General features: G+C 38.6%; 1 protein-coding gene across 3 annotated transcripts; it reads left to right on the top strand.

Annotated features, from left to right (window-relative positions):
- The first annotated feature begins 262 nt into the window (after window positions 1-262).
- On the top strand, window positions 263-20,098 carry LOC112309272 (guanylate-binding protein 6). 3 transcript variants are annotated; one of them, XM_071220950.1, is made up of 12 exons: window positions 263-447; window positions 726-882; window positions 5,403-5,606; window positions 6,409-6,536; window positions 8,294-8,403; window positions 8,602-8,798; window positions 11,881-12,126; window positions 13,722-14,002; window positions 14,311-14,523; window positions 15,502-15,604; window positions 15,904-16,097; window positions 19,861-20,098. In XM_071220950.1, the coding sequence occupies exons 3-12, from the start codon at window positions 5,417-5,419 to the stop codon at window positions 20,083-20,085; spliced, it is 1,887 nt and encodes a 628-aa protein (XP_071077051.1). In that variant the 5' UTR covers window positions 263-447; window positions 726-882; window positions 5,403-5,416; the 3' UTR covers window positions 20,086-20,098. The 3 variants fall into 3 exon arrangements, with proteins under 3 accessions (XP_071077051.1, XP_045055470.2, XP_045055472.2); XM_045199535.2 differs by lacking the exon at window positions 726-882; XM_045199537.2 differs by lacking the exons at window positions 726-882; window positions 11,881-12,126.
- Window positions 20,099-21,085: the final 987 nt, after the last annotated feature.

Genomic DNA, 21,085 nt, shown 5'->3' with positions numbered 1-21,085 from the left:
CCCTTATTGCTTTACAAAAAGTACCCAGGAGAGACAGGCTCTTGACATCTGTCAGCCTGCAGTTACGGGCTCACTTTCTGCCTTTTACTAATCTGTGTTCATTGTGGGGTTAAGGAAAACAAGCCAAATGAGGAAGAGGGACCCGCCTGGGATCCTGAAGCTTTGCTTCCTTCCCGGTCCTTTCATGCCTTTCGGTGGAAGGAGGGAGGGGTTGAAAACCCAACAGTTAACTTTACAGGAAAGGGCGTATCCTTTCGATTTCGGTTCTGTACTTCCCAACCTGACTTATAATTGCTTGCCTGCGATATCTGGCTCAAATTTTCAGCTTCCGAGCTAGATATCGCAGGCAAAGAGAGCAGCCGGCCCGGGAGGAATCAGAAGGAGGAGACGGGGAGGGGAGAGCGAGGACAGCTGAGATCTTGTCCTTGTTTGCAGTGTCGGAGACGTGTAAGTTTGCTCCTAGACCTTATCTTCTCTGTATATGTTCGTTAACTAACTAACTAACTAACTAACTAACTAAATAACTCACTCACTCACTCACTCACTAACTAACTAACTAACTAACAACAACAACAACAACACGTGCTTCAACACACATCCCTCCCAAGGGTGCAGGCTCCACACCCGCAGTCCAGGAAGCAGCTGGCAGGTGGTAGGGGCCAGAGGAGGTGTAACCCGTGGGACTATACGGTGTGGGAAGCTCAGTGTCTCTGTTTGGATCCCAGGCTGCTGAAAGGCGACAGTGGGCACACTTTGTCCCTGGGATGTGCTGCTCCTTTTTGGGTGTCCACCCAGGGCTGCACGAAGAGCCCTACATGGGTGAAGGAGGAGTGCATCCTACATCACCTGCTTGAAGGGGCTGAAGTCCTTTCTGTGGCTGAGGTACAAAACCCGGTCTCCTCCTCAGAGAAGCACAGGTTGGAGGCCCTTCCCCTGTCCCCCTCCTCCCCACCTGAAACATTTCCCCTTTAGGACAGTGGAAAAACAGAGAGAAAAAATGATCCTCAACATACAATTAAGTATTAAAACATTCTTTATTGTATTAACCATATTTTGTATTCCAAAGATTCTATAAAGTGGTATTTAGATGAAATTAATTCATTCTGAAGTATTTTAATCAACTGTCAAAAATAACTATAAGGTCTAAGCCTTTCTTTATCCTGCAATTTGCAAATGTGTGCTCCCTACCAAACAAATTACTTCAGTTACTTTTGTTTTCTGGTTCAGTTCTTTCTGTTTCCTTTGCAAAAAATAACAGTATTTCTCAGTTTGTTTTAACTTCCATACACTAGCAACAGAAAAGAGGGAGGAGGAGAGGGAGCAAGCAGGAGTGGGAAACAAGGGGAGTTTGTGCTGGGACACACTGACCTGAGGAGCCAAGGGGCAGAGAGGCTGACTCATCAACTTTCTTTTGCCTGCAACTTGGTCTTGTGCTTAAACCTCCCAACTTCTGACTCAAAATGATCTCTGAGGAATGTGGTGGTAAGGGCGCCTGTAGCCTGGGAGTCTGTGCTGCAGGCTTCACTTGTGGCTTTAGTTCTGGGAAAGCCCATCTTCTCCATTTGGAGCAGAGGTACCTGTGAGGTGACAGCCACTGTCCTGGCATGTCACACAGCCAGGACAGTGGCAAGTAGAGTGGAAAAGACAGCTGCATGGAGAGATGAGAGATTAGGGTCTTCTGACTCTTTAAGAGCGGATACTGGAGGCAGTTCCATCATCCATGAGCTCAGTGCTCCTAATTATAATTTGCATAGGATAGACTTATCACTGGTTTTCAACCTTGGCTCCACATTAGATTAGATTTGCTTCCTATATTATTGCCATTATCATTATCATTGTCATTATTATTATTAATTTTTATCATTAAATCAAGAGTAGGCTTGGGTAAGAGAGCTCTGCCTGCCGTTATTTGTTGGATGGAGAAAAAAAAAGAGAGCCAGAATGAAATGGGCTGCCTAAAGACTCACCTCATTCCCACCCCCAGTCTCACCCTTACCATCTGGGAAGTCAGCATGCTATCTCTGGTGCTGGCTGCAAGTCACTGCTCGGGCCCAAGCTTGCTCCTGGGGCAGCTTCTTTCATAGTGTGTTCTGAAAATTGGGAAGGACCAACTCCTCAGCACTTCCTGGAAAATGAGTAGTTCTTTCTTTTCCCTAATGAAATCCTATGGCAGCCGTGTTCAGGAGTTTACAGACCCACTGGAGAGTAGAGTTTGCTCCGGGTCTTTTCACATGGATATTTTTAAAACTGTATTTTTACATTATAGTTGACATATTATGTTATTTTTAGTTGGTGTACCTGTGTGGCACTATACAGAATTATTCCCATATTATTGACTATATTCCCTATGCTGTCCTTTACATCCCCATGACTACTTTTATAATCGGAACTTTGTACTTTTTAACCCTCTTCACCTTATTTGTCCATCCCCCAGCCTCTCCTATCTGACAATCAGCAGTTTGTCTCTCCATCTATGAGTTTGTTTTGTTTGTTTATTTATTTTGGTTTTTAGATTCCATTTAATACCATAATTATTTGATATGGTATTTGGTCTTCTCTAACATACTTCACTTAGCATAATACCTTCTAGGTACATTCATGTTGTTGCAAATGGCAAGATTTCAGTTTTTTAAAGATTTTATTTATTTATTTTTAGAGAGGGGAAGGGTGGGAGAAAGGGAGAGAGAGAAACCAGTGTGTGGTTGCCTCTCACGCGCCCCCTACCGTGTACCTGGCCTGCAACCCAAGCCTGTGCCCTGACTGGGAATTGAACTGACGACCCTTTGGTTCGCAGTCTGGCCCTCAATCCACTGAGCTACACAAGCCAGGGCAAGATTTCATTTTTTATGGCTATGGAATATGCTAATATTCCATTGTATATATGTACCACATTTTCTTTATCTATTTGTATATTGTCGAACACTTAAATTGCTTCCATATCTAGACTATTGTAATTAATGCTGCAATGAATATAGGGGTGCATGTATCATTTTGTTTCTTTATTTTTCAATTGAAGTTTACATTCAATATAATTCTGTGTTAGTTACAGATGTGTGGCATAGTGGTTAGTGCATACATCTTTTTGAATTTGCATTTTGATTTCTTTAGATAAATACCTAGAAGTAGGACTGCTGAGTCACGTGGTAGTTCTATTTTTAATATTGTAAGGAATCTCCATACTGTTTTCCATAGTGGCTGCAGCTGTTTATAGTCACACCAACGGTGCACAAGGGCTCATTTTCCTCCACATCTTTGCCAAGATTTAGTCTTCATTGTCTTTTTGATGCTAGCCATTCTGACAGGTGTGAGGTGATAGCTCACTGTGGTTTTTATTTGCATCTCCCTGATGACTAGTGATGATGTGCATCATTTCATACATCTGTTGGCCTTATCAATAGCTTCTCTGGAAAAATGTTTACTCAGGCCCTATGACCATTTTTTTAATTGGATTGTTTGTTTTTTGATATTGAGTTGTATGAGTTCTTTATATATTTTGTATATCAACCCCTTACCAGATACGTTATTTGCAAATATCTTCTCCCTTTAGTAGGTTGCCTTTTTATTCTGTTGATGGTTTCCTTTGTGGTGTAAAAGCTTTTTAGTTTGATCTAGTCCCACTTGTTTAGTCAGCCCTTTCGTTGACTTTACCTTAGGAGAAATGTTCTTCCCAAATATTGCTTATTGCCTATGTGTTCTTCTAGTATTTTAGGGTTCTAGGACTTACATTTAAGAATTTAATCTATTTTGAGTTTATCTTTTATATGGTATAGTAAAGTGGTCTAGTTTCTTTTTTTGTATGCATCTGTCCATTTTCCAAACATCACTTATTGAAAAAACTATTCCATTGTATATTCTTGATTCTTTTGTCATAGATGAATCAAACATCTAAGTGTGGGGTTATTTCTGGGTTCTCTATATAATCTGTGTATCTGTGTCTATGCTAGTTCCATACTGTTTGATTACTACTTCCTTGTAGTATAGTTTAAAATTAAATAGCATGATACCTCCAACTTTGTATTTCTTTCTCAAGACAGCTTTGGCAATTCAGTCTTTTGTGGTTCCATATAAGCTTTAGGAATATTTCATCTAGTTAGGTGAAAAATACCATTGGTATTTTGATAAGAATTGCATTGAATCTGTAGATTGCTTTCATCATATGGTCATTTTAGCAATATTATGAGCACTATATGTCCTTCAAATTATTTGTATGCTCTTCAATTTCTGGCATCAATATCTTATAGTTTTCAGAGTATAGGTCTTTTATTTCTTTGGTTAAATTTATTCCTAGGCATTTTACTCCTTTTGATGCAATTGCAAATGCAATTGTTTTCTTAGTTTCTCTTTCTGATTGTTATTGTTATATAAAAATGCCATCGATTTCAGAATATTAATTTTGCATCCTGCTACTTACTGAATTAATTCATTAGTGTTAATAGTTTTTTCTGGAATCTTTAAGTTTTTCCATATATTGTATCAAGTCACCTGCATATAGGACAACATGGATATTTTTGAACACTGACACAGAGGGTAAAGAATTCAGAGGTACTCTTGTTATTGTTAACTGAATTTCATTAAAATATACACTTTATTGGCTTAAAATATACATCTTTTTTATTTTGATGCACATTTCTATTTTGAAAAACAAAAATGATCTCCCAGTGACTCAATTTTGTTTCTAAAAGGATGATTTGTATACTTTGTAGCCAAAAGGATTTTGATGACTTCTCAAAAAAGAGAAAAATCTAAAGCTGTTTTCCTTCTGGAACCCCAAATTCATTCAGTCTACTGAATATCATAGATGACTCTATAGGAACTACATTTCATTGATCTGTCATATGTCAAACCGAATTATCAATTTAAAATATCAAATTTGATGAATACTAGTCACACTCATCACTAGTTCAGTAGCTGTTCCCAACAACTAGAACCACGAGACAGAAGAGATGCATGAAATCTCTGGCTAAGAAATCATGGCTTGTGTTTCTGGGGTCATCTTAGTGCCAAGTCCTCCCTTGGCATCATCCTCATTGCCCTCTTTGCAGCTGGTTAAGTCTTAAGTCTGGCGAAAGGATATTCTCATGAGGTGACGGCTTTGCTTCTCAGTGAGGATGACCCTCACATCGGGTAGGGCCACTCTAGTGCATTATAAGAATTGGCTGCCCAGTGCCAACAGTAACATTCAATCTGAGATCCTTGTGGCACTGGGAGCAGTTTGGCCCTTGCAGAGAGTCACTGTAAGGGCAGAACCAAAAATCGATGAATTTTTCATTGTGGGGCTTAGCCTGTGCTAACTGTGGCAGAAACAAAGAAGAAAACTCACACAGCCGAAGATGCTGGGGGCTTTGTGTAACGCTGCAGGGAGAGTAACAGTATTATCTTTTTTCAACTGGGGTGTCTTGCAGGTTGGCAGGCTGCCATGGCATCTAGACCCAACATGACAGCCCCCATTTGTCTGGTGGAAAACATCAATGAGCAGCTGTCAGTGAATCAGGAAGCTCTAGAGATCCTTGACCAGATTTCTCAGCCCGTGGTGGTCGTGGCCATTGTGGGGCTGTATCGCACAGGCAAATCCTACCTGATGAACCGTCTTGCAGGACAGAACCATGGTGAGTGCTGTCCTCGGGCAGGGGACATTTTGTTGACTCTGTATCACAGCTTATTAGTTTTTTTTTCTGATTACATGAAGAGAGGATTAAACTCCTCTTGATAAACCAATTTTCTAATTCTAATTCTCACCACTAAATTATAACCTTATTGTATTTTGTTAACATATTCTTTGTTTTATTCAGTTAAGGAACATCTCTCCTACTAATGTGCAGATTCCTACCTTATTCTACCTGTGCAAGCACTGTAATCTTTCAGTTGTCTCTTCTCTTTTATGACACATTTTGCTTTCTCTACAGAATATTCCCATCAACACAGAAAGATGTTTGAGTATCTATCATGATGCTCACATTTTATGTGAGTGCACATTCCACTGTGGCCACTATCTTCCACCAACCAGCCACCATTTTTTAAAATCACTTTGACTGGACAAAATATTTTCTCAATTTCTTTTTTTTCCTTTTGTTGTTTTTTCTTTAGTTGCCTCTTTTGTCCACTGCTATCTGGCTTGGACTTGACCCTTCTTTTAAAGTGCTTTTATTAGGGTTATCAGATACCTCCATTATATCTGGTGCGTGGATGCCTCTTGCCTCCATCTTGAGTACTTGCTGGGTATCATTCTCACAGTTAACATTCATTTTCTCCTTGAAGTAGATGGCACACACAGTAGGGCATTCTTACAAAACAGGGAATGCACCATCCTATGTCCTCAAGTACTTACATTCCAACAAGTTTGACTTTGCAATCCCTTGGCTGCTTAGATTCTCTGTTGTCACTGTGTGTTGGGTCTCTCCTTCCATTTAGGTTTCCCTCTGGGCTCTACGGTGCAGTCTGAAACCAAGGGCATCTGGATGTGGTGTGTGCCCCACCCCTCCAAGCCTAACCACACTCTGGTCCTTCTGGATACCGAGGGCCTGGGTGATGTGGAAAAGGTAAGGCAGAGAGTCATGGATAAATTGTTTTCAATCTGGATATTCTCATAATGAACTGTTTAATTTAACTGCTTCATCTATATGTGAAACCTCAAAATCCAACTGCATATCAGGCAAATTTTGTTTGAATCTTATTTCTAGGTTAGGCATCATGATGCACTGAGTAAAATTTTCTTTTATTTCTTGGCATCTAATGAATAATTTGATTCAATTTAATAAATAACTACTGAGTACCATATTCTCAGGTCTCTAGATTAGTACCGTAGATACTAGTGACCAAAGTAAAAGTCCTTCCCTCAAAGAGTCGGCAGTCCTATGGTGAAGTCCGTCAAGTGCTCACAGAGCATTCTGGAAGCCTTTGAGACACTTCTTAATGCATCGATTCTATGAAAGCATGTATTTGTTCTACAACATCATTTTAACATGGGTTTTTGATATTGTAGTTTTATACTGATTGGTAAAATGAATTATTTCTCCTTTTCTGCTTTAGTTTGAGACTTATTTGGAAATAGTACCTAATTTTCTTCAACTCTCTATTTCTACCCAAGAAGAGTTAGAAATTTTGTGTTTATTTTTAGATATCAAACAGTGGTCTTGCTGTCTAAATAACCTATTGCTTGCCATAAGTGTAATTATGTAATTAATTGTAATTATTATGATTAATTACAATGTTGTAATTAATTATTTTTTTAAATTGAAGATTGGGAAGATAAACTAACAAATTGATGTTTCCTTCTAAAAATTTCTTATTGCATCTTCTAGACAGTTTTAACTTCGCTAAGGAACCAATTTAGATACTGTTTATAATAGAAAAAACTCTGTATTATGTCATTATTTAGACACTGCTGTATTTTATACAAACGAATTAGCCCAGCCTTTAAGACCCTTCGTGTGGCTGCAGTAGACTCACTAGGCACCCTTAACTTCCTGCTTACCCTGTGTTCCAGCCAAATCAAGTAACTCTATTAAAAAGACCCCTGTATTTTGCCATGTCTACTTTGGCTTCTGGGGGTCTTTCTACAGGCCAGTTAACTTTCATTTCTTCAGTTTCACATTCAACCAAGTCTTTAATTTTCAGCCAAGATGCTGAGGAAGACTTCAGGTTATATATAAGTCTCCAACTTTCAGAGCTCGGTTCTTCCTTGAAGGACTTGGAAATTTTAATTTAATATTGTAGCTATAAGTTTTAGTGCTTATATATATTATTAAGATGTAAGCTTTTTACAGATATTATCTTCGTTGCATTCATTGTTATAGATGTTTGTCACAGCTTTGAAATACTCACCTGGAAAATAATATTTTTCATTTTAAACTGCTTTTTAAATTTAACAACAGTGGAAATACTCAGTAGTTCCCCATGAACATTTGTTGACTATATCTCCAGTTGTGTTACTTATGGTGTATTTTATATAGCCCATGACCAACAAATATATTTAAAATGAATATGTGCTAACACCCTTCATTAAACCTAATTGTACAATAGGTAGTGCACTATTTTTCTGTTATTTTATTTCATCCAATTGAATAAAAAGAAAGCCCTGTGAAGATAGAATCCTTTAATCTATGAAAAAATTACAGTCACAAGAAATGCCCTGTGATTGTCAAAGCTGATATCTGCATCTATGTCTGTCTTCAAACTTACTGCTTTGCATGGTGAGGATGTTAGCTGGAATAAAAACAACAGACTGGCAGACTTAGTGTCTGAATGAATTTCCATGCATAAACTCTGAGAGGTCTGGCCCTAATGTCCTTCCTAGGGTGACCCTAAGAATGACTCGTGGATCTTTGCCCTGGCCGTGCTTCTGTGTAGCAGCTTTGTCTACAACAGCATGAGCACCATCAACCACCAGGCCCTGGAGCAGCTGCAGTATCCTTCCAGGGACCACACCACCATGGTCCTGGGGTCTGTGGGAATGGAGATCCAGTCAGCTTCTCCTTCCCTCTCACTTAGTTGTCTTTGGTGGACCAGAAGGAACCAGAGAAAAAGAGTTTTACCATATATTTTTCCTTTTATAGAAATGTGGGATTGTGGGTAGGAAGTTTCTTTTCCTTAACCAGGTCCTAGTTATGTGACAGAGCTGACAGAACTCATCAGGGCAAAGTCCTCCCCTACACCAGATGGAATAGAGGATTCCATGGAGTTTGTGAGTTTCTTTCCAGACTTTGTCTGGACTGTACGGGATTTCACCCTGGAGCTGAAGTTAAACGGTCACCCTATCACAGAAGACGAGTACCTGGAGAATGCCTTGAAGCTGGTTCCAGGTGAGAGAGCATGACTGGGCAGTGGACGGTCCAATACGGGGCGGGGGTGCCAAACACTGCCTGTCATCTCTGGAGTTGTGCTTGTGTTTTAGACCAGATGAAATCTGTAGAAATGGTGGCTGGGAGGTGGGTTGAAAGGCTCTAGGGACTGGAGTTTAAGTTCACTTAAGAAAAGTAGAGCCTAAGTATAGTAAAATTATTCAACGTCAATTTGTTCTTTACATAATTTTTTATTTAGCATCTGATTGTAACCTAGAATACAGTGGTGCTAAAACCGTCTGAAGACCAGACATTTGTGTTTATCACTTTAGCTCCTGCTTTCCCCTTGAGGAAAACAACTGATCAGGTAGATGCAAAATTACAAAGAAAAGTCTATTAAATGAAAAAAAATCTTTCATATAATTAGACAGTATTCTTCTAAAATAGGCATATAACTTTCTAATGTCTTTATATATTGTCTATAAAAATGATTTTATGTTCTAATAAACCTGAAGAAGTGTATTTTGTCTTTTCAATCTATGCATTTTTGATATTTTTGATAATTATCAGAATATACATTTTAATTTCTATATCTTAGCATTTCTCTTTTCTAAAATAAATTTAATTTTTCAAATAAACTTTACATTCAACATTATTTTATATTATTTTTAAGTGTATAGCATAATGGTTAGATGTGGCATACTTTACAAAGTAATCCTAATTTTTCAAGGACCTGGCACCATACACGGTTATTACAATGTTATTAACTATATTCCCTATGCTGTACTTTACATCCTCATGACTGTTTTGTAACTACCAATGTGTGTTTGTTAATTTCTTTATCTTTTCACCCAGCCCTCCCAAACTCCTCTCCTCTGTCAGCCATCAGTCTGTTTTCTGTATCTATGAATGTTTCTATTTTGTTTGTTAATTTTGTTCTTTGAATTTCACATAGAAGTTAAATCATATGAGATTTGTCTTTCTCTAATGTATTTCTCTGAGCATAATATCCTCTAGGTTGTCCACACTGTCACAAATGGTATGAGTTCACTCTTTTTTATGGTTATGTAATATTCCATTGTTTATATGTACCATCTTGTCTTTATCTACTTGTCTATTTGGGGGTATTTCCACATCCTGGCTGTTATAAATAATGCTACAATGAACATAGTGGTACCTATATATTCTTTCGAATTACTGTTTTAGATTTGTTTGGATATATACTCAGAAGTGAAGTTGCAGTGCCAGAAGGTAGTTTTATTTTTAATTTCTGGAGGAACCTCCTTGTCGTTTTCCGTAGTGGCTGCACAAATCTGTATTGCCAGCAACAGTGTGCTAGGGGTCCCTTTTCTCCACATCCTCACCAATACGTGTTGTTTTATTGATGAGAGCCATTTGGACAGGTGTGAAGTGACATCTTATTGTGGCTTTAATTTGCATTTCCCTGATGATTAGTGATGTTGAGCACGTTTGCATATGTCTTTTGGCCATCTGTATGTCCTTTTGGAGAAGTGTCTATTCCAGTTCTCTGCTCACTTTTTAATTGTTTTGTTTGTTTTTTGTTAAGTTGTGTTAGTTTTTTTTTTTATTTTGGGTTTTAATCCCTTATTGGTTGTTTTGACCAATATCTTAATCCATTCAATAGGTGTGTTTTCTTTTTGTTGATGGCTTTCTTTGCTGTGCAAAAGATTTAATTTGATATAGGCCCATTTGTTTGTTTTATGTTGTTGTTTCCATTGCTGGCGGAGATATATCAGAAAAAAATGTTGCTAAAAGAAATGTCTGAGATTTTACTGCCTATGTTTTCTTCTAGGAGTTTTATTGTTTTGGGTCTTAACAGTTACATCTTTAATCCATTTTGAGTTTGTTCTTGTGTATGATATAAGAAGGTGGTGTAGTTTCATTTTTACATGTATTTGTCCAATTTTTCCAACACCATTTATTGAATAGACTTTCTTTACCCCATTGCATGTTGTTTTGCCTCCTTTGGCATATGTTAATTGATCGGATTCATATGGGTTTATTTCTGGGCTCTCCATTTATTTCCATTGATCTATGTGTCTGTTTTTATTCCAGCACCATGCGGTTTTGATTACTACAGGATTGTAGTATATTTTGATATCAGGTAGCATGATACCTACAACTTTGTCCTTCTTTTTCAGGATTTCTGTGGCTTTTTGGGGTCTTTTGGGTTCCATATAAATTTTTGGATTATTTATTCTTGTGCTGTGAAAAACACCACTGGTATTTTGATGGAAATGGCATTGAATCTATAGTTTGCTTTGGGAAATATGGACATTTTTACAGTTATTTTTTTCCATCTATATTATAGTTTTTTTCAATGGACATATTTATCCATGCTATGATTTCAAAAATAATAAATAATTTTAATGGGTATGAATGTATCTGGTGAAACCTTGAAAGAAATATCAATTCTGATTTATTCATTCTTATCTACATGTTTCTATTTATGCTTTCTCAAAAAGTGAGAAATCAGCTAAGCAGAAGAGCAGCACTGTCAAACCAATACAGTTCTTTAGCTTAAAGACTTTAGAGATTAGTGGTGACATCTTCAAATTACATTTTAGTTATATTTACTCTTCAGAGGTTTTGGTTTAAAAAAGCAAATGCTGTACATATTACTTTTTGGCATCTAAACAGTTTTCCTTAAATAATCTGGCTGTTATTGCTACTAGTTTTTCATTGTCTTATTTGTGGCTCTTCATTTTGGTCCCACAGCTCCATTTCCACATGGAATCAACAGATTTACATTTGACTTATTTTTCCGTTAGTCATTCATCTAGTAATCAACATAGACAACACAATGTTCTAACATTTTAGGTCTGATGGCAGCAATAGATGTTTTTACCATGTTTGATATATTCCAATATTTCTCCCCAGAGTTGTATCATTGGTAAACTTGATGTTTAAAGAAGCATTGGAGATCTATGGTGAAGGAGTTATAAACTGAAGCTATACACATAGAATATGGCAAAGATACAAAAGTCTGTCATAATAATCTTTAGGTCCCTTGTCCTCACTCAGACTGTTTCTACTGTAATCTGTTTTTTTGTTGTTTGTTTGTTTGTTTTTTTGTCTTCAGGCAGGAATCCCAAAGCCCAAATATCCAACCTCCCCAGAGAATGCATCCGGCATTTCTTTCCAAAAAGAAAGTGTTTTGTCTTTGACCGGCCTACAAATGACAAACAACTCTTAGCCGATATTGAGAATGTTGCAGAACACCAACTGGACCCTAAATTCCAGGAACAAACAAGGAATTTCTGTTCTTACATCTATACCCAGTCAAGAACCAAAACGCTCAGAGAGGGAATCATGGTCACTGGGAAACGTGAGTCTCCTTTTCACACTCTGTGGGGTCTAATATTTGTTGAATATGTTACATGATGTGTTCTCCAGTATTTCTGTTTGATTCTATATCGAATTATGGATTTACAGATATTTATACTCCATGAAAACACATGTATATTTATCACACTTTTGGGGGTTTATTAAATCTTCTTCAAAATGACAGGCATTATCAGTAATATCTACAACATACATGTCTGTAAAAAATCCTCTAGTGATAATAAACCACTAACTGGGTATTAAACAGAATATACTACTTCCTCAAAGGAATTTCTTTATAATGAGTGTGATTTGCAAGGAGAATACAAAAGATATTTTGGCAGTTTAGAGCAATCCAATAATGAATATTAGCTCATATATCTCTGAAATTTATTGGAAACTTTAGAATTAGAAATAAATATAATCACATTCACCCTGAGCCATATGTCTACCTATGTAAATGATTTCTTCTAATATTGCTAATGAGATGTTATGTTTTCCAGACATCCTTTAGTAAGTGAGATGAAGGTAGATGTCGAAATTTTTCTTTTCCCCAGACAAGGATATGTTTATTGATTTGACAGAGAGAGGAAAGGAGAGAGACAGAGAGAGGAACATCGATGTGAAAGAGATACACCGATCAGTTGCCTCCCATGTGTGCCACAACTGGGGATCGAATCCACAACCTATTATGTACCCAGCCCGGGAATCGAACTTGAAACTATTTGGTGCATGGGACAATGCTCCAACCAAGTGAACTACCTGGCTAGGGAAACATTGAATTTTTTTAGTCTTGTGGCATGAAGAACCATAAAAGATAAGAGTCAGTGGGGACAAAAGGGTTACCAGAAGAAATAGGTTTTTCTGTGGTGTCATGGAAAAAGAATTTCAGGGACCCTCATCTAGGAAAACTTTTAAGCAATGGTGCCAAGATATATTAAACTGAAAGTTGAATGTAAACTCTCAGAGATACAGAGGGCGGGTGGTCTAGAGAGCAGCTACTTGCCTGAAGTCTTCATTAGCCTCCCTATCTTTTCATGGGTTTGGAAAAGAGCAGGCTTTCTTTCAAACTATGTGATTTCTTTCTTGAATTTTTCTAGGCTTGTGCTTGTGCCCTTAGGCTTTTGCGTGCACCATTCTGACTCTTGTTGCACATGCCTCATAGTTTTGCTTGTCCATTTGGCATCTACTGTGCATGCAGTCGGTAAAAGGAATTCTCTCTGTACCTTTTTCTCCCCTCTCTGTTAGTCAGACAGACTTCCCGGGGAACTGAAAAACTGTCTCTCCTGCCTACTTGGATGTTTTTATTTTGTTTGGCAAAATGAAGTCGGTTACTCCAATGTTGGTCACTCGCCGAGGTGACTCTAAAGCTGTTTTTTCCTATTTAATCAGGCTTAATCAGATGTCTAGTTCCCTTCACTCCCTCCTCTCTTGATAATATCTAATTAACTGCTTATTGTGATAGTGTAACAGTGTAGAAAGAGGCAATGTGTGTGTGTGTGTGCATGAGAGAAAGAGAGAGAAAGAGACTTTTAGAGATGTAGTCTCAGTAGCTTGACCTTGTTGAGTGATAACTTGATAAATTTCTTGGCTTATTAGGGCTGCAGACTCTGGTGGTGACTTATGTGGATGCCATCAATAGCGGAGCAGTGCCTTGTTTGGAGAACGCGGTGACAGCTCTGGCCCAGATTGAGAACTCAGCAGCCGTGCAAAAGGCAGCCGACCACTACAGTGAGCAGATGGCCCAGCAAGTGAGGTTCCCCACAGACACGCTCCAGGAGCTGCTGGACCTACACGCAGCCTGTGAGAGGGAAGCCATTGCAATCTTCATGGAGAACTCCTTCAAGGATGGAAACCAGGAGTTCCAGAAGAAGCTTGTGGTACTTTGTCTTAGTACTTATTTACCTTTTGTGGCCATTCCCTTTGAAGAATGATGCCTAGATGTGCTTTTAATGACCCCATTCTTCCTCTCTCACTCATGGATCAAGTAGTTTTTTTCCTGTCTCACATGGACTTTTCAGGTAGTGAATAAATCATATCTCGTAATTCCTGTTTTATTCCATGTCTTTTTCCAACAGAATGCTTTTCCCATGAGGATCAGAGCTAGACTTCCTTCTGCCACATTCTTTAGAATTTTATCTCCTTGGTTCCTTTCTTTTGGTGACATCCTTCTACACTTCCTTCTTAGGAAATCATAAAGGATAAGAAGGATGATTTCACGCTGCAGAATGAAGAGGAATCTGTTAAGTACTGCCAGGCTACCCTCGATCAGCTTTCAATGGCTCTTATGGAGAGTATTTCAGCAGGAACTTTCTCTGTTCCTGGGGGTCACAAGCTCTACTTGGAAACAAAGGAAAGCATTGAAAGGGACTATTGCAGAGTGCCCAGGAAAGGAGTGAAGGTGAGGAATATGTGAGCATGGGGATCCTACAGATTAAAGTCAGGCGGGTCTCCTAAAAGTCTGAGAGCAAAGCATCTGTTGTGGGTAATAGGAGGGCATGGGGATATCATAGCTTTAGCTTTCGAGGTCCATTATTTGGTCTTTCTTCTAGAAGAGAGTAGAAAGTCCATTCTCAGAAATGAATATGGATTTCTGAAATCCATAAGAGACAGAAGAGAAATAATCATTTCTTCATCCAACAGCGGGACATTCAGTGTGCCAAAGGCAGACAATTCCCAAGTTAAAGTCAGAGTTTGTATTCAAAGCTGATCCAAAGAGAAAAGGAAGTGAACCAGGTAGACAATTGCATATAGGCGTATAACTTATGAACCTGAAGAAATTGGCGACATAGGTAGTTTTTAACACAAATCAATATTAAAAAACAATGATAATAATGATGCACTAATATATTTTTAAATGTTACCATCATAGGCATATCTTTAAGCTCTTTCCCTAGATATTTCAAATTAATCCATCAAGTAGCATTAAAAAGCATCTACGCTTTTTGTGAACATTTTACACATCTGAACTGAGAGGCAGAGACAGGTTAAAATGGCTTGCCTAAAGTTACAGCCAGCAAGTGGCAGAGGAGAGGAGCAATGTTAACTAGAGATATTTCACCCTGGGGAAGCAAATATAAATAAAAAAGCACCAGAGACAGTGGGTGTGTAGAACTGACCGTGGTTCTCACTGGCTGGAACCTAGAGTGCAGGCAGGAAGGAGCACTGGGAGAGAGATGGGGGGAGTGGGGGAGAGAAGAGGGAGACAGGAGGCAGGGTGTATGGAGAACCTCTGGTCACTCTAAGGAGCCTGGACACTGTGTGTGGAGCCACGACACAGTTTTAATCATGAAGAAAAAAGTCCATGGACTTACTCGTTCTTGTAGCAGTGTTCTTCCCAATGGAAATCAAAGTCCTTTGTTCCTTCTTATTTCCTTAGGCAAACGAGGTTCTCCAGAGCTTCCTGAAGTCTCAGATGGCCATAGAGAAATCCATCCTGCAGGCAGACAAAGCGCTCACAGATGGGGAGAAGGCCATGGCAGGTATGGGGCAGGGCAGGTTCCTGCATTGTCTTTGACAGGTGTGAAAACAACACCTTCCCAAAACAAGGAGCTCTTTTCCTCTGTGGAACAGATTCTGCAAAATCTGATAACAAGTAGGGGACATCAGCCAGTCAGGCCTTTTCCATCACATACTGAACTGTGCTGTTGATGGTGTGGTCAAGGGGGTTGATTCAGAGATTTCCCACTTCCCCTCTGGTTTGGCTTGGGTTCTGAGCTCAGGGTGGTAGAGATAAGACTTCACTTACATTTCTTGCCTCTCTCAAACCTCCCTGGGGCAGCGGAGCGGGCCAGGAAGGAGGCTGCTGAGAAGGAGCAGGAGCTGATGGCACAGAAACTAAAGGAGCAGGAGCAACAGATGGAAGCCCAGAGGAAGAGTCTCGAGGAAAACATAGCCCAACTGAAGGAGAAGCTGGAGCGAGACAGAGAGAACATGATAAGAGAGCAGAATATGATGTTGGAGCATAAACTGAAGGTAAGTCCTGCTGTGGCCTCAATGGTCTTATCCGCAGGTGGGATGGAGAAGGTTACAGCCAGATTATGGAAGGAAGCACATTTTCTGCTTATGGTTTATTAAAACCTTGGATCTTCCTCTGATTCTCTTTCATTGTTAAAATGTCTTTGTGCTGTATTGTGTCATACACTCTGGCATGTCAGGACAAGTAGTTGGCTTGCTGAATCATTGGAGAATATAGATAGGATTTTAGGTGTTATTTGGTGGTATTTTCATTTTTATTTTTGTTAATAAATGTGGTTATTTTATTTTTTAAATTATGTTTTATTATTTATGCTACTACAGTTGTCTCAATATTTATCCCTTTGTACCCCTCCATAAGCCCCTGTGCCTCCACCCCCACATACTCCCTCAGGCAATCCTCACACCATTGTCCATATTCATGTGTCGTGCATGTATGTTCTTTGGTTATTCTATTCACCATGCTGTACTTTACATCCCCATGACTATTCTGTAACTATCACTTTGTACTCCTTAATCCCCTCACACTTTCACTCATCACCCCACCCACTGGCAACCATCAAAATCTCTGTAACTATGAGTCTGTTTCTGTTTTACTTTTTTATTTAGTTTGTTTTTTAGATTCAATTGTTGATGGATAGATATATATATTTATTACCATTTTATTTTTCTTATTCTCTTCCTCCTTCTCCTTTTCTTCTTCTTCTTCTTCTTCTTCTTCTTCTTCTTCTTCTTCTTCTTCTTCTTCTTCTTTGTCTTTGTCTTCGTCTTCTTCTTCTTCTTCTTCCTCTTCTTTCTTCTTTCTTCTTTCTTCTCCTTCTTCTTCTTCTCCTTCCCTCCAACATTTCAATTAATAGTGGTTTGGTGGTAATAAACCCCCTTATCTTTTTTCTTGTCTGGGAAGGTCTTTATCTGTCCTTCGATTCTAAATGATAGCTTTGCCTGGTAGAGTAATCTTGGGTACAGGTCCTTGTTTTTCATGTCTTTGAATATTTCTTGCCAATCCCTTCTAGCCTGCAAAGTTTCTTTTGAGAAATCAGCTGACAGTCTTATGGGAATCCCCTGTAGGTAATTATCTGCTTTTCTCTTGCTGCTTTTAAGATTCTCTCTTTATCTTTAAACTTTAGCATTTTAATTATGATGTGTGTTGTGGTAGGCCTCTTTGCATCCATCTTGTTTGGGACTGTGCTTCCTGGACTTGCATGTCTATTTCCTTCACCAAATTAAGGAAGTTTTCTTTCATTATTTTTTTAAAACAGGTTTCCAATTTCTTACTCTTTCCTTCTGGCACCCCTATTATATGAATGTTGGCATGCTTGAAATTGTCCCAGAGGCTCCTTACATTATCCTCATTTTTATGGATTCTTTTTTCTTTTTGCCTTTGTGATCAGTTGTTTTTTGCTTTCTTATGTTCCAAATTGCTGATTTGATTCTTGGCTGCATCCACTCTATTGTCGATTCCCTGTAAATTGTTCTTTATTTCAATTAGTGTATCCTTGGTTTAAAACTGGATCTTTTTTATCCTGTTGAGGTCCTCACTAAGTTACTCAATCATCCTTATAACCAGTGTTTTGAATTCTGCATCAGACAGATTGCTTATCTCTGTTTTGTTTAGTTCTTTTTCTGGAGTTTTATTTTGTTCTTTCATTGGGCCATGTTTCTTTGTTACTCATTTTGGCACCCTTCCTGTGTTTGTTTTTATGTATTGGGTGGAGCTATTCTGTTTTCCAGGCTTAATAGAGTGGCATAATGTAGTAGGTGTCCTTTATGGTCCAGTTACACAGCTTTGCTATCACTCAAACTGGGTACTTAAGGTACACCCACATTGTAGGCTGTGTATACCATCCTCTTGTAGTTGGGCATTGACTGCTACTGGCATGTCCAAAGTCAGCCACTGACTGTGTTCTGTCTGTGGTCACACAGCATAAGCCATAAACTGATCTGCAGATAGTCTGCTATTGATGCTGGTCTTGAAGGGACCCTGGAGAGGCCAAGCTACGAACGAAGACTGGCTCCTACTAGTGCCAGTCCTGGGGCAACTTACTGAGCAGTAGGTGGCTTGCTGAAGCCAGACACTGCTTGTTGGAGAGAATTTAGAAAAATGTGGAGCATAGGTCAAGACAAGCCTTTCACATGGAAAAACCACTGGAAACATCTTGGGTGGGCCTGAAAGCTTGGTGTGGTAGAGCCTGATGGAATCACTAGGGTATGGTAAACAGTGTGAACCCTGTTGATGGAGTCTCAGATATAATGCCTGCCTGCTGGCTTTGTGGCTGTATGGCAGAGGGCTCAAGAAGGAACAATGACCTCTGCCAGCACTTCTGTCTTGGAGAAAGTTGTTCCCCAGTTCCTCCCCATATTTCTCTCATGCCTTTCAATCTTCTGCCCTCATACTGGAGCTTGGAGGTAGTGAGTTTGAGTAAATCTGTGTGCAGACCCTTTAAGAGGAACTGCCTGGAATTCCAGTAGTTTCTGTTTCCCATAGCCTCAATCTCTGCTGGCTTTATAGCCAGAAATTATGGATTCTTATCTTCCTGGTACTAGAACCCTGGACTGGGGGGCCTCATGTGGGGCTGGGACTCCTTGCTTCTGAGATTTCCCTCCCAATTTTTACCTGCCACATGTAGGTTAGGGGCCAGTCCATTTCACATCTCCATTGCTTCTCCCATCTTGATGTGGCGTTTTCTTTAATTCTGCAGTTGTAGGACTTCCATTCAGCTCAATTTCTGACCATTATTAATGATAGTTGTTCTGTAGTTTAGTTGTAATTTTTATGTGGTTGTGCAAGGAGGCCAGCTGTGTTTATCTACACTGCCATCTTGACCTGAAGTTCTTGGGGTACTTTTAAATAATCTTACATGGCCTGATTAAACAGTTTTAAAGATTTTATTTATTTGTTTTTAGAGAGAGGGGAACAGAAGGAGAAAGAGAGGGAGAGAAACAGCAGTGAGTGGTTGCCTCTTGTGCACCTCCTACTGGGTACCTGACCTACAATCTAGTCATGTGTGCTGATTGGGAATTGAACTGGTGACCCTTTGGTTCTTAGGCCAGCACTCAATCCACTGAGCCACACCAGCCAGGGCATAAACAGCTATTTCAAACACATGTATTTATTATAACCATCAAATGGTTTGCTTTACCGTGATCATTGCCAATTATCAGGAACCCTACTACCACCCAAAGACCCTAAGGTAGATCTATGCTAATAGTAAACTATTAGAAATGACCATACTTCAAATCACAGGGAAATGACAGCTTTTAAACATGCTACATTTTCCCAGGCATGAATAGTTTACCAAAGTTACTCTATGGCAAAGGAAGCACTCCTGATTTCCATCTGTACATGCTTATAATAGATTTCTAGAACAAAGTATAAGTTCTGATTATTTTTACATTTTAGGTAACCATGTTATTCCAAGTGGGACTGAGAATTAGTGTCAGCACGTCAAGACTATCTCTCAATTGGTATTATTTGTCTGGAACATATTACATTTGTAGTCAGGCCAGGCTTAGGATCCCAGCAAAACCCTATTGGTGTGTGAATATTTGGAAGGCTGTGAACTATGCTCTTTTTCAATGTTTAGGCCTAAGACAGAACATATTCCTTGTTGCAGAATTCTCCTTGATTGTGTGAGAGAGGACAATTTTAGGAGTGAAAGAAAAATATTTCATATATTTAAGAACAAGTTTTTAAATACTAAATTTTATTCTTGAAAAAATGAGAATTTAAAAAGATTTACTTCTCTCAAATTTTTTGTTTCAGATTCAAGAAGAACTGCTTAAAGATGGATTTAGAAAGAAATCTGAGGAGATGAATGCAGAGATAAATCATTTGAAAAATATGATTGAGACTACTCAAAATGATACTCCCTGGGTTGGAAAAATCATAGATAGAATTGGGTCTGAACTCACTTCAATATTGTTAGCTCCTGCTAAACTTGTTGGTGGTATTGTGAGAGGCATAAGCTCACTACTTAAAAAGAAATAGTTCTCCTTTCAAATAGTTTTGTGAATGTAGATATATGTTCTGGCTTGTTTTTGGTCTGTGTTCTATTTCATTTCATTCATCTCAGGTTTAAACATAAAAAGTACCTGCCAGAGGATATCAATACTTAGCCCACATTAGATAGAATAAATGCATGTACACCTTGATGTAGCATGTTTATTGTATGAAATATACATATTTAAAATCATATAAATATACTTACAAACAATCCATTGCATCATTACTTTAAGTGACTCAAGGTTGGAAACTACTTATGTATTCACCTATGGAAATTAGTAATATAAATTTGGCATGTGCATATACTGGAATACTATGCATCCAGTAAATAAATTTAGAGTGCAGCTCTATTTTCATAATTATTCTGCAATCTTGAAAATATACTGTAAAGGGCAAAAATGAGGTACACAAAGTGTGTATGATGTGGTTACTGGAAAGCAGTGTAACTGCTGTGTGCAATCATACACATGTACACACTGACTATGTCTGGGAACCCTTCTTAGAAGTTGGTGATATTGGTTCCTACTCAGGAGAACTGGGTGGAATCAGGAATGAACAAGTTACGTGCTTTTCCTTTTATACTCTTTTCTTTGAATCCTCTAAAGAAAACTTGCATTACCATTTCATAAATAAATAACAAAGAAAATGTAAAGTGTAATACTAATAACAAAAAATAATGTGAAAAAAGGCTATTAGCTGATGAAAATGCTCATTACTTCTAGCGATGACATTAGCCTATACAATGAAGGGTCTTAGATTAAGATCAAACTATAGAAAGCATAAAGTTTGCATCTTAATATTGTTTTCATTTAGGCCTGCTCTGAATCCCTTATATTTGCTTCAGAAGTGAGATATACACTTTCTTGTCTTTCTTTGAAATCTCAGCTAGAGTGGCCTCTACATCCTATCTTTGAATTACACTTTGAAGGTATTAGAAGCAAATTACCAAACATAAGAATATGCACTGGTGAGAGGGATCCCATCA

Source organism: Desmodus rotundus, chromosome 3, assembly GCF_022682495.2.
Source record: "Desmodus rotundus isolate HL8 chromosome 3, HLdesRot8A.1, whole genome shotgun sequence".
Classification (NCBI taxonomy): domain Eukaryota; kingdom Metazoa; phylum Chordata; class Mammalia; order Chiroptera; family Phyllostomidae; genus Desmodus; species Desmodus rotundus.
This window is presented reverse-complemented; position numbering and strand designations above follow the sequence as displayed.